We start from the raw sequence: 17,155 nt of genomic DNA on the forward strand, positions 1-17,155 counted from the left end.
AGTTATTCATGCCAAGAAGAAACAATTGCCACTGAGTTCAATATTATCCACAACCGCACGTACCAAATAGTCTTTCACAAAGAATTCATTTTGGCATATAAGCATTTAAGAGTTATAAAAGCAATGCAACCTACCCCAGAGACCGAAAGTAAAAGAGTCAGATGCATTAACTCACACATTGAAGTTGTTTTCGAATTTTATTTGTAAAATACTTCATCCGGCCTTAATTGTAAGCAAATATCAATTTTTAGATACATTGAATAATTAATGTATCTAGTCAACTTTTTAGACTAGATACAACATTTATTTAATGTATCCAAAAAGTGAAATTTGCTTATAATTAAGGACAGAAGAAGTAAAGACATTTTCTTTTTGGCAAAAAATAAAGACATTTTTTGTTCGCACAAAAAATAATGATTTTTTCATCCAATCAATGGCGGAGTCAGAAAATTTATAAAGTCCAGATAAAATTTCAAACTTAAACAAAAATCTCAGTGTTAAACAGAATATCCCCTAAAATAATCGTAGTTTTACTTTAAACTAACCCCTAAAATATCAAAAACAAGTATTAGAGTCTGGATTGAACATGTACTTTATCCCCATGGTACATGGTTCGATTCCCACGAAAGGCAAAAACTCCACTAGAGAGGAGGTGGCGAAGTTCGTGATGTACAATGTTAGGCCGCCTACTATACGTGAGGTGTGAGGCCCGAACTGTTACAAAAAAGACGCATTTTTTTTTTGTAACAGAATCGAACCATGTACCATGGGGATAAAATACATGGTAGTGTAAATGGATTGAACATGTACTTTATCCCCATGGTACATGGTTCGATTCCCACGGAAGGCAAAAACTCCAATAAAGAAGGGGGAGTGGAGAAGTTCGTGATGTACATTGTCAGACCGCCTACTATACGTGAGGTATGAGGTCCGGGCTGTTACAGTAAATAGTAATGTACAAAACCCGTGAATTAGTGAAATGGTGGTTGCTCTCTCTCCTAGACGTTAGTCATTGTTAAGCCTAACAACTACATAAACAAATATCGTGTGTGATTATTATTGTGTTCATTTATTTATTAATTGCCGTTAATTTTGCTCCATGCATGAAAGTAGTGTGATTAATTCGAATTCAGAACAATGATGAAAGCAAATGATAAAACCAAGCTAGAGTTAATTTTTCTTTATGAAAAAACTTCAAATGTCAACATCATTTTAGAATACATTTTGAAAATATATAATTTTATTTCTTTGAAAAATTAAACTGTTTAAATATGTCAAAATCAATAATATAGTATTTCATGAGGCAGATAGTCAGTGAGTAAAATGAATTTGAGAGTGAGGTAATTGCGAATAAATGCATATCATTCCGAGATTGAAATCCTCTTTTAAAGTGGAACGGTTGAGAAAATTTGGTGGGAAAATCCGTTACATGTGTTAACAAATTGATCACACGGTGGTGTAGTATAGAAAAATGCATCTCTCACGTATAATTAATACTGCATCCGTTCCAAAATATAAGGGAAAATTGATTAAATAAAATTAAAATATTTGGTTAAAAATTTAGACTAAATACATCAACTTTGTTTAATCAATTTTTTCTTATTTTTTGGGATAGAAGGAATATACTACACCAAAATTTGAAGAATATCAATTTTCTTTGTGGTTTCTCATCTCAATCTCTCAAAAAACACCAATTTCAATATAACCAGCTGAGGAAAAATAAAGGATTTGTTGAGTCAGTATCAGTATTTATTTTTGTGGATATTGAAAGGGTAAAGATCCATGAATGAATTGAGAATCTAAATGGAGCCTAAATAAGTATGAGTATATATAACATAATAATCTTTTTTTTTTCTTTCAATGATTTTTTTTTTTTTTTGGTTTTTTAGCACCAGATTAATTTGGTTCGGGGGTCAGTTCTGGCATCAAGTGGTTTCAGCCCCTCCCGATCGCAGTCAGGGAGGGATCCAGGAGCTTAGTAAACCGGGGGCCGAAAAATAGTAAAATAATAAAAGTGAATGTATATTTTTTTGTTACACAGTCCATGTAATTATATCAAACTTTTGATCACTTACTTAAGAGACTCAAAACTCTTACCACTTGAAACAACTAAATTTTTTAATTAAAAGGCTATATTTTTAATAATTCAACACTTATAATTGTTCGACAATATAAATATTTTTACTCCATAAATACATATCAATTAATATATAATGTAAATGATAAATAATATACACTCTCCGTGACAATATATAAGCAAAAGTCACATTTCTAGGTTCGTTGCATATTTAATGCATCTGGTCTATATTGTAAGACAGATACATTAAATATGCAATGAACCTAAAAAGTTGATTTTTGCTAATATATTGTCACGGAGGGAGTACTAATTGTGATATATATATAATTGAGGGGGAGGGGGGCTTGGCCACTGCTTGCCCTCCTCAAGGTCCGTCCCTGATCGCAGTTGCGGGCGATCGAACCGCGGTCCTCCTACCAAGTTCAGCGCCAATCACCATTAAACCAACTGACGATTGGTTTTTCAATGAAGTTCTTTGTTATATAAAACGATCATAATAATAGATAACATTATGGTACATGTCTTATTTGGATATGCATTTTTACATCGTTTCATGAGTTGGATAAATTTAATAAATCCAAAAAATTAATATAAATATTATTTGATGTACCAAAAAACAATATATAAATATTATTTTTTAACCTACTAGAATTATTCACATTAATGATATACTATTGTACTAATACATGTCCAAATAAGATGCTTATAAACATTCGCCTAATATAATATAATATAAGCTCAATGGACAATATTAACATAGTTTATTGCATGTCTGAGTGTTTTGGCCTCATTATAATGGTTATTATTGTCAAATTTGAGATCCTACCTAACATTTGAAAGAGGTGAAAAATGGTATCACAAACATTAATTTATTCCATCCATGTACCATAAAGAGAAACACAACTTAATTAAGTACACCAATAATTTATTAAAAGATACACCAATAATTTAGAAGCTATGAAACACATATAGGGATATTGGACACGATACAGAAACTGACACATCAACATCGATAATAATTTAAGAAAATAGCTTAATTAAGTATAATCATAAGTGTCGGCGTCGTGTCATTGTTCGACATGGACACTTATCTAATACGTGACACGATGAATCTGAGAAGTATCTGTGCTTCATAATTCAAAAGCCAACAAAACTATTATGAATAGACTTCAATCTGGAATCAACACCAAAGATTGTTTCCTGCACTGCGTGCTTTTATTACTATGTAGATTTCAAATTCTTTTTTTCTTCCTCATTGAGACAAAGCATCCACAAACTCATCAATATTTTTATCAGATCTTCCACCCTCATCAAAAGAACCCTTAGCCAAATTCTTCCATTTCAAAGCACTTTTCCTAATTTCACATCCTTTTTCAGTCTCAATTAGTTCCTTTATACAATTCTTAATTGTTTCACTTCTCACAATCTCTTTTTCATCAGCAACAGCTCTAACTCCCATTTTCCAAACATCAGCAATAAGTTTTGCATTTGTAACTTGATCAGTCCAAAGTGGCATAGCAATCAATGGAACACCAATGCTAACAGCTTCCAAAGTCGAATTCCAACCACAATGCGTCACAAAACATCCGACAGCTTCATGTGTTAACACTTCAAGTTGGGGACACCATGTTACTATTAAACCTTTTTTTGATGATGTTTCCACAAACCCTTTTGGAAGTCTACTTTGATCAATTTCTCTAACAACCCATAAGAAATAAGTATCACTATCTTTTAATCCATAAGCTAGTTCTTGTGTTTGCTCTTCACTGAGACCAGCCATGCTACCAAATGAGGCATACACAACTGACCCTTTTGGCTTATCATTAAGCCATTTGATGCAAAATTCTGTATTTGGATCTGAAAGGCTTACACCATAGTCTTTGTCATCTTTGAGTCTTTTGTCTAATAACATAGACGGCAGTGATGGTCCTATTGTCCTTAATGGCCATATCTTAACTAACCAATCCACCACCTAAATCAAATTTCATATTAGATTTAAATCATCAATATACAAAATAAAAAGACTGCAATCAAGGTCTTAGATAAGTATGCGGCCGATATATATACGATAACAATTGAAGTTGCATCAGTCGCATTTGATCATGATTCATAACAATGTTAAATATCGTAATGCAACTACGTTAGCAATTTAAGGCTTTGTCTAAGATACACAAGAGAAACAAGTTTTTTACAATACACAAGTTATTTTCACCGTTGGATCAATAAGTCTCATCATTGGATAAAATGAGATGTGACATATTGATTCAATAGTATAAGACTTATTGATCCAATGGTAAAAATAAGATTGTGCATGATGGAAGACTTGTTTAACTTGTGCACATTATACTTAGCTGCAATTTAAAACTATTAAGAGTCTCACGTTAGATGAGATTCTTAGAATTGAGTATTGGGACTTCTTAACACACTCACTCATGTCTACCACTTTGTAAGGTGAGGATTAAGAGTCTCATGTTAGATGAGATTCTTAGAATTGAGAATTGAGACTTCTTAACACACCCCCTCACGTCTAGCACTTTGTAAGGTGGAGATTGCCTTCACCTTACAAACACACATTTAGGCCATCTCGCAGCAACCAATCTGGAACTTCTTGATAGAGATATAATCTAAAATTAAATATGTTTATGAGTGAGAGACACCTCTCACTCTACCAGCCAATTTCATACGGTTGAGTTCATTTCAACTCAAATTTTTAGATGAGACATGACCTCTCCAATCATGAGTGTTAGGGAGTGTGTTACGAATTCCATATTAGATGACACGTGATCTGTAAATATATTTATTAGTGGGAGATATGCATCGCCAATATAAGTGTATTTTGTAGTGTTGAGTTAGGTTCAACCTAGATATTCCAATATTAAGATGTGACTATTCAAAATCATGCTACTATTTCTGATGGAGCAATTTTTTTGTCAGACTTTACTTACCCCACGTTCGAACTTTGGATTACTGGGGGGCCCTTGCCCTAGGAACCAGAGGGTTAACAACAACAACAACAACAACAACAAAAATCTTGCTACTATTACATTAAAATAGATAAGAACAACTAAAAGAAATCAACTTATTGAATGAAAATTTTCAGTTATGTTAGTGACATACCTCTGGTTCAAGTTCATAAATTGTGTTTGCAAGAATCCAATCAGCTTTACCAATATTGGAAAATTGATTCAAAACAATATCAAAGTAACCTGGATAAGATCCATACTTGTACAAAAAAGAAGGCAAATCTCCTGGAGCAAGTTTGGTCAATCCAGGTAACAAATACTCAGATTGTGTAAGTGGCAACTCAATCAACTTCTCATGAGCATGAAAGTATATACTATTAACAGAACAAGATTGAGTGAAAAAAGAAACACCAAGTAATCCAAAACTCTTTCCAACATCAAGAACCCAAGGTAAAAAAGCATCAAAGATAATACAATTTGGAGGGTTTTCTGAGGTGGAAAGTTTTTGAAGAAGCTCAATAAGAGTTTGTGTTCCAACTCTCCAAAAGGTTTCTTTGTAATCTTCTAAGCTCTTTGCTGCTGCAAGGCCTCCTTCATCATAACCATCTGAGATGCTTTCAACTTCAATTGAAGTGAGATTTTTGGTACTTAGAGATTTCCAAAGAGAAGTAACAGTTATAAGTGTTACTTTAACTCCTTTTTCTATCAAACGTTTTGAAAATTGGATCATTGGATTGACATGACCTTGAGCTGGATATGGTAAGATTAGACAGTGAGGTACTTTTTTTTCCTTTTCCATCTCTCTTTTTTCTTGACTTGATTTTCCTAACAAAGAATATAAGATTAAATAGTGAGGGACTTTTGGTTACAAATATACAGACAAAACAAATAAGGGTCATGCTAAACAGTGCCCCTGGGGCACTAGTTAAGCATACTAAAAAAGGAAACAAGTGATAAAGTTAATGATGAGAGAGAATAACTTTTCGCTTCATTAAAACATTGAATGCGTAATTTACGAGATAAAACTTCTATATTTGTATCCTTAACTAGTGCCCGGGGGCACTGTTTAGCATTTTCCAACAAATAATTGCACTTGAACAAATATTTTTAAACTAATCTTGAATACCAAAAAAAAAAAAAAAATCTTCTTAGGTGTTTGTCTCTCATCCAAGCAAACTTTAATATCTATTTGGTTTTCGATATTAAATTTTGAACTTATAATTTCTAATTTCATATTTAAGTAAAAGAATTGTTTGATAACAATTTTTTCTCACCAATTTATAGTTTATATTTACTAACTTATGCCTTATTTTGTTAAGCTAGTCGTTTAAAGCTTGTAATTATCATTTCTCTACCAATTTTATCTCGACCATTACTTTGAAAAAAATTAAATATTTAATATAACATATCTTTTTTAATCGTACTGCTAGTTTTTTCAAACACAATAGATTCAATTAGATATAAATTCCATTGGGGGAGTTGGACGTCGTTGAAGGTTATAGTCTTCTAACAAAGAAAAAATCCAACATATAAATTGTCACTATTGGTAAATTCTAATATGGATCACTTCATCAAGTGGTTCATGGTGGACCAGTCATGAATAACATTATAACGAATACAAATTTTACAAAATCCACCGTTAGATTGAAAATTTATATCATATAGATCATCCATAGAAAAATTTAGAAAAATTGAAAATCATTTGATATGTTATTGAGACACATCAAGATTAACGGTTTATTAAATAACGTAAATGTTGATGGGTCTCAATAACATATCAAATGATTTTAAAAAAAATTTAAAAAATTTATGGATGATCTATACGATATAAACTTTCAATCCAACAGTGAATTTCGTAAAATTCATATTCGGTAGGTCACTTGTCCACGGTGGACTACTTGCGAAGGTGGTCCACCGTAGCATTAGCCGTCACTATTACAAAAAAAAAAAATCTTTATTAAATAAGTTAAATTCACATGAACGATTCTCCAAATTCATTTATTGAATTCATTTCCTCTAAATTGCATTTCCCCAAAGCACATGACAAGGAATGATTTAATTATTTATTTTAACTTGAACTTGAAGGCCACGATTCTGTCCACAAACAAAAAAAAATAAAAAACAAAAGACTTGCTTCCCACGAGTACCACCCAGGTAGCGAATAAACAAAGTAATAAAATCGACCGACTCTCATTAATATTTTGGACAGATGTTAAAGGATTTGAGGCAATAAACAAAAGATGTTAATAGTTTGTAGACCAAAAAATAAAATACTACATGAATAACGAGTAAAATATATTCGTGCCCTCAATTGGTTTAAGATATGATACTTCAGCACCAATTCAAATTGTTCATCATTTTCTTGAGACATTACACGATTTTTACTCAGATCAAATGACATCACAACCATTTTAGTACACAACAAATTTGTCCATGTCGAACTGTTTTAATACTTTTGCTATATAATTTTATTATAAATTTGCGATTCCAAATAAATTTTGTGCATCCAATATATTTCTTTAATCTACAAATTTTAGAAGCTCTTCAGGAGTTCTGATAATATTTATAGCAAATGATATTTCTCAACAAATAGATTAGCATTTGATATATGGTACTTCAGGACCAATTAATAATTCACTATTGATGAACTTTCAACAATTTCAGACAGAATCATGTTTTATATAAGGTTCGCGATTCACGAAGCATTCTTCAATTACTTTCTTCAATTACTTATTTTGTAAGAAAAATGACAATATCTAATAAGCTCTTCAGGAGTCTTAATGATATTTTTATCATCAATATAAGCCTCAAATATAATAAATTCATTTTCAAATATTTTCTTAAAAATGAACAAATTGTCATTTTCATATTTCTTATTTGGAAATATCCAACAGGGATATTATACAACATCCATATAAGTTGTGTTTGTTATCTTATATGTAGGATCCATGTCAATGAAGTTAGGGCATTTAGAAGAAGACATTACTATATTAATTAATAATTAAATTTTATTGTCATAAATCAAATATTTATAAAAACAAGAGCATTATGTAATTTTGGATATCTAGTTTTTAAATTTCTATTAGATATTATCAATTTTCTGCAAATTTCGTATGTGTTGTTTTGAACTTTGTATTAGAGATTACCAATTTTATGCAAATTTAAGATATTTTGAAGGTTTAATATATCATTAAAATTTAATTATCTTTAAACAAAATTTAATTTTCTTTAAGATATTTCTCATTTTCTTTAAAGGTACGTAAGAAACTGTTTGTATACAAAAGTGTTGTCTAAAAGGCACCATAAGATATCGCTTGTATAAAAAAGCGCTGTCTAACGGTAATATAAGATAACACTTGTATAAAAAACGTTGTTTAAAGGTACCATAAGATAGCGTGTGTATACAAAAGTGTTGTCTAAAAGTACCATAAGATAGCGTTTGTATACAAAGCGATATCTATAGCTATCATAAGATAGCGCTTGTATAAAAAAGCACTGTCTAAAGATACCATAACATAGCGCTTGTATAAAATAGCGTTGTCTAAAGGTTTCATAAGATAGCGCTTCTATAAAAAAGCGTTATCTTATGGTACCATTAGACAACATTTTTACTTGATTATGAAGTGCTATCTAAACTTTTAGCAGTGCCAGAATAGATAGCGCTTTATAAACGCTGTCTAATGCCAAAATAAGCGCGGTCTAAAGCCTTTTTTGGCATAGTGGGTGTACTAGAGTAACCTCGTTAACGTTGAAACAGTATAAAAATCACTGTGTCATTTACTTATCGTTGTTGTTATCATTTTTGCTTAGCGTTTGTTGAGTTTAAAAAAGAATCTAAATTATTTAGAAACCCAATTCAAACCTTCTTTTCTTGTGTTTTTGAATAAAACATTCTGCCAAGCTCTTGTTAAATCGGTTGTTACGGATACGCGATTTAAGAAGTTAAGTTTTTTTCAAGTATCAAAGGTTGCGTTGTAATGGTGCTGCCAGCTATTTTAAAAAAATCTGCTTTTTATAATTTTAAAAGCTTCCTTCATATCGACTTTTATATTTATCTTAGAAACTTTTTGTAATTGATTTTAAAATAATTTTCGATCATTCTAAGTTATATTATTATTAAAAGTAATAAATCAAAGATAAAAATCATACTTACAATTAAATTAAATTAATAAGTCTAAAGTCTTGGTCTTCACACTACAAGAAAACAACAAGTTACAAGAGGGCCAAAAACCCTCTATAAGTGGTAAAAACCATCAATAATTTACCATTTATTGGCGGCCAACTGGCGGCCTCAAAACGCCAAAAAATAGGACGTCAGTAAAGTTTGTGGCGGCCCGAACCGCCAGAAAAGAGAGAGAAGAAAGTTATTGGCGACCATGACCGCCACAAGCTAGTAGCTGTCATATCAAAGTTCCTGGCGGCCAGGACCGCCACTAGTTAATAAAATTATTAAAAAAAAATAAATCAGATCAAAATCAACCAAAAACCCAGCACTGTTCAACCTTCAATCAAATTCCCTCATGTCCAGCAATTCCATCCTAGGTTCATGTTCTACGTACTTGGGCAACCCAAAATTTTCTATAATTGATTTTGCAAACCCATTGAATGAAGATCTGCCCCTAAATTCAGAAACCCATAATTAAATTTGCAAACCCAAAATTTTCTTCTGGTTCATGTTCTTGTTAGAAAAAAATTTTGAAACTGTAACCAACATAACATATGTTCTCAAATCTGAAAAATTTGACAAAAATTAATGGAAATACAAATCTGAAAACGAAACAAAAGAAGAAAGAATTTTATATATTTGAACCTGAAAATCCGGATTTCCCTGAAAACGAAACTGTAACCAATTTTTTATATTGATTTTCCCTGAAAATTCGAATTTGAAACCTAAATTTTTAAATTGGTTGTTTCTCTGAAAATCCAAAATTTTGGTGGAAGAATAGAGAAGGGTTCTGAAGCTTGTATGAAAAAATTGAAGAGAAAGTTGTGTTAAGACGGAAGAATATGATGTTTGAGTTGTTATGAAGGAAATATGGTGTACTATTACCGAAAAAGAAAAAGAGAAAGAGAAAGAGTTATTAGATGTTTGGTTTCTCTATGTTAGAAAAGAGAAAGAGTTGTGATGCTTTGTGTTTATCACTAAATCCAATCTATTGATAGAAAGATCTTCGTCAATTAATGAAACTATCATATCAATTTATCGGCGGTTTAGGCCGTCAGTAACTTACAACTTACAGAGGGCTTAAGTCCTCGGTAAGTATTATTTAAATCTATCGATAAATTGATGTTTTCTTATAGTGTCTGATGACAATTTTAGCAAGTGAACTAAATTCGTCGTTAAGTAATAAAATTTATAAGATTCGTATCCACAGGGATTGTTCTTATTTCAACGAAACAATTCAATGAATTTAGGATTAATTAATAATTGCAAAGGGGGGTTTTTAGATTGATTTGTAGTAACAATGACAATAATTAAAATTGCAAGAAAGTTGAAAAGTGAACTTTTATGAGAGAAAGACGATTAGGAATTATTTTGAATCCTCTCTTTGTCCCTATCTGGTACTCTAGGTTCTAGCCCTCAACAATGAAATTCTTATAATTACGACAATATAACAAAATAGACTGAGTCTAATTCCTTGGCTCATCGATCCCATTTATCTAATAAAGTACCCTAATTCCTTAGGTGAAACTAATATTATCAAAAGCTTTAACGAACGTTATATTAACAATCATGCCAATTAATTCTATATTCCTATAGCAATTACGATTGACAAACAATTAATCTAGTTCCAGTATAAACCCTAGGGTCAATAGTGATATATAACTTAAAATCAATTCGAAAGTGATCAATTAACGAAAAGCAATAAACACGAGATTAACTGAATAATTATAAGTTTTCATTGAATAAACTAGAACACGTAGTTACATGGCTCAGATAGTTTCAAAGAGAATCATCTATAATTCCTAATCTATTGAGATTAGTTACTCATAATAATAATTGACATAACAAAAGAGTTAAGAAAATTATACATGAATAACCGATGAAGACCGCGACGGCGAAACCCTAAAATAGTCTTCTTCTCTTTTGCTGCCGGCACGTCTTTCTCTATCCAAGAAGTGTTAATCCTATTTCTCATAAGAAAAAATATTTATATGCTGTCCATAAAGCAGATTAATTGTGCCACTATATATATGCAAGTAAATCGCGTCCCTGTTGGCAACAAATGTGAGTCCCTCCTAGCTGGCTGTGTGGCTGATGTCATTAAAAGTGGGGATGACGTCATGTGAAAGCACAAAGCAAAATTGCGCTGCGATTGAATCAGGCTGGGGCGCGAGAAAAACAGAACTGCAAGCTTTGAATCAGTTCAAACTCTTGAAATATTTTCCAAGTCTTTTTCTTTCTCCTTATTCTTCAAACTCTTTTATATATCAATTTCTTCATAAATTCTTCTCTTTTATCTTGCAATACTCCTAAAAATTAACTAAAATACTATAAAATAATAATTAAAAATACTCAAATGACTGAATATCATCACAACCCCAAACTTGAATCGTTGCTTGTCCTCAAGTAACATATCTGTCGAAACAAAACTGTCAGTGAATTAACAAATTAATTTGAATGATAAAAATCTCATAAACATTTTCTCTTCATCCGGCAATAGAACCACCGGTGTTAACTTCAGTGATCCTGCATAATCAACACTTTGGCTTCCAAGACTTGGATCAAATTTGGTCCAATGGCCGTTCCACACAATGTACAAAGTTCAACCTTATCTCTCACTCACTAATTCACTCAATTTTTGACAGGGTATTCACTCCATCAACATGCAAATGCTATTTTACCATAAGCTTGAAAAAATTCTAAACGTCAATCAAAGTAAATACATTGCACACATTTTTGAGGTCTTAAGGGTTATAACTTGGCTTGGGCAAACGGTGGGATAATTTTGGAAAAAGTAGGCTAAATTGGAGTTAGATATCCACTACTATTCCTTGTTGAAGCATTACCATTATCGGGGCTCAATTCATTGTTAATAAGGTACTTAGAGAACTTATCTTTCAATTTTTTTGAAGATGCCACTATTTTTCATGATTAATGGCTCTTTATTTTTTGAAGAAAACTCAATTATTTTTGTGAGTCTCTTGTTATTATTATCTTCTTTTTTTTTTTTTTTTTTTTAGTTCTCTAGTACCCCTACCCCAAACTTAAGATGTTGCTAATTCCAAAAGCAACCCCAAACTTAAAATGATGTCATGACAAGAAAATTTAAAGCTTCTACCTAACTCCAAGGAGGGCAAACAGATAAAAAATTTCAGGTCTAAAAGGCTTATAATTTGGTATGTCACCGAAAGAAAAGAGATTTATTTTTTTTTAGGCTCAAAATGGTTTAGCAACGGATAAATAATAAACAGGGTAGCTTGAAAAGGCTCAGAGTACCAAACAAATGTGCCTCTATGTGTGTAAATGCGAAACCAATCAACAGTAGAGAATAGTCGCAAGTTCTAGAAAATATACAAAGCATGGATACACTCATAAGATGTGAAAGAAAAAGGGTATACCGTGGAATTTATTTGGCTCAATATGCTCACCAGCTGAGGTATCTGAAATTTGAACTAGTACACCGTGCAAAACTCCATCTTTCCTATTCGTCTATTTGTCTCTTGAACCATCGCGCTTTCATGAGCAGTCACACGTCAGTTATTCTTTTATGTGCAGGTCTAAGAGATTCTCATCATGCAAATTCAGGTATTAACACACTGACAATTCTGAAAAGACCTAAAAACATTAAACTTGATAATAAACAAGACAACAGAAAGATGAAACACAAGGGATTGTCCGCAGATGGCATCATTGATAGTCTCTCTTTTTTGTTCTTTTTTCTTTTCCCTTTTTTTTTTGTTTTTTTTTTTTACTAAAAATAAAGACTGAAATAAAACATACCGGATGGGTTGCCTCCCATCAAGCGCGTGTTTAACGTCCCGAGCTTGACGATCTACCCACCAATGTTAGGGTGGATACTTGATAGTTATTTCAACCTTGGTTTCTTCCTTCTTAGGGCATATATCATCCTTTTTAGAAACAAAGACCAAATTTTCAAGTGTCAGTTTCCTAAACCTCTCCCACTTGTTCCTCCATTTTTTTCTTTTCTTTTTCAGAGGTGTTTTTGAAGTTTCCATAGGAGCTTTCATCTGTTTCATGCTTCCTCCCTTCTTTTTGTTTTCTTCAACAAGAACATTAACTTGCTCGATTGATCTAATTGGTGGCTCATCTTGAGCAATTTCCTCCTCTAACTCTTCAACTACACCAACCCGGTAACATTGAGGGTTTTCATTCTGATGACGCATAGACTCAAATACATTAAAAGTCACTTGTTCATTTTGAAACCTCAACATTAGCTCACCTAACTCCACATCTATCAACGCTCTACCGGTAGCCAAGAATGGTCTTCCCAACAATAAGGGGACTTCTGAGTCTTCATTCATATCAAGTATAACAAAATCGGCTGGAAAAAATAAATCATTAACTGTTACCAACACGTCTTCAAGAACTCCGTAGGGATACGTGATGGAGCGATCAGCCAATGTCAGAGTCATTTTTGTTGGCTTGGGTTCCCCACAATCAAGTTTCCTTACCATGGATAGCGGCATCAAATTAATACTAGCTCCTAAATCACAAAGAGCTCTTTCAACTTTTACCTTACCAATTGAACACGGAATAGTGAAACTCCCAGGGTCTTTCAACTTCGGGGGAAGCTTCCTTTGCAAAATTGCACTACACTCCTCAGACAAGGCAACATTCTCGTCATCCCTAAGTTTCCTCTTACCTGACAAGAGATCTTTCATAAACTTGGCATATATCGGCATCTGCTCCAAAGCTTCACTGAAGGGAACATTAATTTGCAAATTTTTGAACACCTCTACGAACCTTTTGAATTGCCCTTCTTCCTTTTCTTTCTTTTTCTTAAGGTGAGGATATGGAAGCTTCACATAAGAAGGAATTACCTGCTCTATCCCATGTTCCTTGAGAAGTTGGGCTTTGGTTTTTCTGAGCATCGAATCTGCATCAATTAATTTTTCTATCTTTTCGACTTCTCCCTCAGTGTTTCCCTTATTCTCATTCTCACTTTTTTCTTCCTCTAGTCTCTCATTTTTTTCGACTCCACCCTCTTTTTCTACTTCTCCATCATTTACAATCAACCACTCATTTTCTACTTCTCCCTCAGTTTCACTCTTTTTCTCTACTTCAGACTCTTTTATTTTCTCACTCTTTTTACTTACTACCGATGGTACAACTCTACTTCTCAACCCAATGGCATTACAACTCTCATTCCTTGGATTATCCAACGTGTTTCCAGCAAAACCCCCATTAGACTGAGCAGCCACCTGTTTTGATATTTGCCCAATTTGTGTTTCAAGATTTCGGATGGAAGCTTCATGATTTCTGTTGGATGTTTCTTGACTGGCTCTCATGGCTTCGAAGTTACTCTGAGTCATCTGCATGAACTTATTAATTGTTTCTTCCAAGGGAGATGATTTTCTAGATTGTGGATTTTGAGAGTTCCCTTGAGAAAAATTACCTTGATTACCCCACTGCAGATCAGGGTGATCTTTCCAACCTGGGTTATATGTGTTGGAATAAGGGTTATTTTTCTGATATCCTCCGGCATAATTAACTTCTCCAGCTTCAGGTGAACACATTCCATTAGCGTGTGGCCCGTGGCAAAAATCACATTTGACTTCTTGAACCTGACTAGCATTCGCCTCTGCTAAAGACTTTGCAGCTAACTTTTTGTTTAATATCTCGATCTGGGCTAGTAGAGCTGTGTTTGTGTCAACTACGATCACACCTCTCTTCCTGTCACTTTTGGAACGATACTCATTCATGCACATGTTCTCCACCAGTTGTCTGACTTCATCCTCATTTTTATTTCTAATTGTACCTCCAGCTGAGGCATCTATAAGCATTCTGGATTGCATTCTCAGACCTCTGATAAATATTTGCATTTGTTCCATGTTGTCCAAAGAGTGATTCGGACATTTCCTCAATAACAATTTGAAATGCTCGTAGGCTTCATATAGAGACTCTGACTCGCCCTGTTCAAAATCAATAATATCAGCCCTTCTTGCCAGAAACATATCATTAGTAAAATAACGCTCCAAAAATTTATCTTCGAGCTCTTTCCAAGTGTTTATGGTACCACTCGGAATACACTGCAACCAGTCTTTTGCTCTTCCCATCAAAGTAAACCCAAACAACCTGAGTTTAATTTGACTATCAGTGTAACCTTCAGGGCGACACATAGTACATGTCTCATAAAAGCGTTCCAGATGCTCCCATGGATCTCTGATTGCACTTCCATCAAATTGTTTATCCCTTAGCCCGGTGAGAACTATATTCTTGATGTCAAATGTCACAGGATTCGCCGGTTGGAACCCCATAGAAATTTGTCCTGCATCTGTTCTGCGACAATAGTCTCCCATGGTACGCCTAGGCGGCGGTGGTGGGTCATCGGCCATCGTGCCTTCTTCTTCAAACTGAGAACCGGTGTCTGATGGAATTCCTTTTGATACTTTAGTCAGCTCTTGCTCCGCTAACCGTGCTAACCGTACTGCTTTCCTGTTCGCCTTTGCAGTCTTCTCGATTTCAGAATCAAAAAGAAGCTCTGTTGCAACTTTTTACCTCGCATAAACAACAAGAAAATACCTCAATAGCACTGTTCAATATGAATAAATAAAGTATGATTTTTTATTTTTATTTTTTTAAAAAAAGTAAAAATAAGTAAATCCTAAATAAAACGAAATTGCCTTGTTGAAATTAATCAACAATCCCCGGCAACGGCGCCAAAAACTTGATGACAATTTTAGCAAGTGAACTAAATTCGTCGTTAAGTAATAAAATTTATAAGATTCGTATCCACAGGGATTGTTCTTATTTCAACGAAACAATTCAATGAATTTAGGATTAATTAATAATTGCAAAGGGGGGTTTTTAGATTGATTTGTAGTAACAATGACAATAATTAAAATTGCAAGAAAGTTGAAAAGTGAACTTTTATGAGAGAAAGACGATTAGGAATTATTTTGAATCCTCTCTTTGTCCCTATCTGGTACTCTAGGTTCTAGCCCTCAACAATGAAATTCTTATAATTACGACAATATAACAAAATAGACTGAGTCCAATTCCTTGGCTCATCGATCCCATTTATCTAATAAAGTACCCTAATTCCTTAGGTGAAACTAATATTATCAAAAGCTTTAACGAACGTTATATTAACAATCATGCCAATTAATTCTATATTCCTATAGCAATTACGATTGACAAACAATTAATCTAGTTCCAGTATAAACCCTAGGGTCAATAGTGATATATAACTTAAAATCAATTCGAAAGTGATCAATTAACGAAAAGCAATAAACACGAGATTAACTGAATAATTATAAGTTTTCATTGAATAAACTAGAACACGTAGTTACATGGCTCAGATAGTTTCAAAGAGAATCATCTATAATTCCTAATCTATTGAGATTAGTTACTCATAATAATAATTGACATAACAAAAGAGTTAAGAAAATTATACATGAATAACCGATGAAGACCGCGACGGCGAAACCCTAAAATAGTCTTCTTCTCTTTTGCTGCCGGCACGTCTTTCTCTATCCAAGAAGTGTTAATCCTATTTCTCATAAGAAAAAATATTTATATGCTGTCCATAAAGCAGATTAATTGTGCCACTATATATATGCAAGTAAATCGCGTCCCTGTTGGCAACAAATGTGAGTCCCTCCTAGCTGGCTGTGTGGCTGATGTCATTAAAAGTGGGGATGACGTCATGTGAAAGCACAAAGCAAAATTGCGCTGCGATTGAATCAGGCTGGGGCGCGAGAAAAACAGAACTGCAAGCTTTGAATCAGTTCAAACTCTTGAAATATTTTCCAAGTCTTTTTCTTTCTCCTTATTCTTCAAACTCTTTTATATATCAATTTCTTCATAAATTCTTCTCTTTTATCTTGCAATACTCCTAAAAATTAACTAAAATACTATAAAATAATAATTAAAAATACTCAAATGACTGAATATCATCAGTGTCATCTTGTTATCATCGAAACTCAG

At 33.1% G+C, this 17,155-nt stretch overlaps 2 protein-coding genes across 2 annotated transcripts in view; both read right to left on the bottom strand.

Annotated features, from left to right (window-relative positions):
- Window positions 1-2,927: 2,927 nt before the first annotated feature.
- The window catches only part of LOC123907755 (UDP-glycosyltransferase 74G1-like), a 32,130-nt gene continuing 17,902 nt past the window's right edge, over window positions 2,928-17,155 (bottom strand). Inside the window, exons 4-5 of the mRNA XM_045958134.1 lie at window positions 5,195-5,865; window positions 2,928-4,049 (exon numbers count right to left, since the gene is read on the bottom strand). Coding sequence (XP_045814090.1) covers window positions 3,330-4,049; window positions 5,195-5,839 — 1,365 coding nt within the window. The 5' untranslated portion in view covers window positions 5,840-5,865 and the 3' untranslated portion in view covers window positions 2,928-3,329. The remainder of the gene's footprint in view (window positions 4,050-5,194; window positions 5,866-17,155) is intronic.
- On the bottom strand, window positions 13,051-15,561 carry LOC123904743. The gene has a single exon (XM_045954370.1). It carries the CDS (start codon window positions 15,559-15,561, stop codon window positions 13,051-13,053), a length of 2,511 nt encoding a protein of 836 aa, XP_045810326.1.

This window comes from Trifolium pratense, linkage group LG2 (assembly GCF_020283565.1).
Source record: "Trifolium pratense cultivar HEN17-A07 linkage group LG2, ARS_RC_1.1, whole genome shotgun sequence".
Classification (NCBI taxonomy): domain Eukaryota; kingdom Viridiplantae; phylum Streptophyta; class Magnoliopsida; order Fabales; family Fabaceae; genus Trifolium; species Trifolium pratense.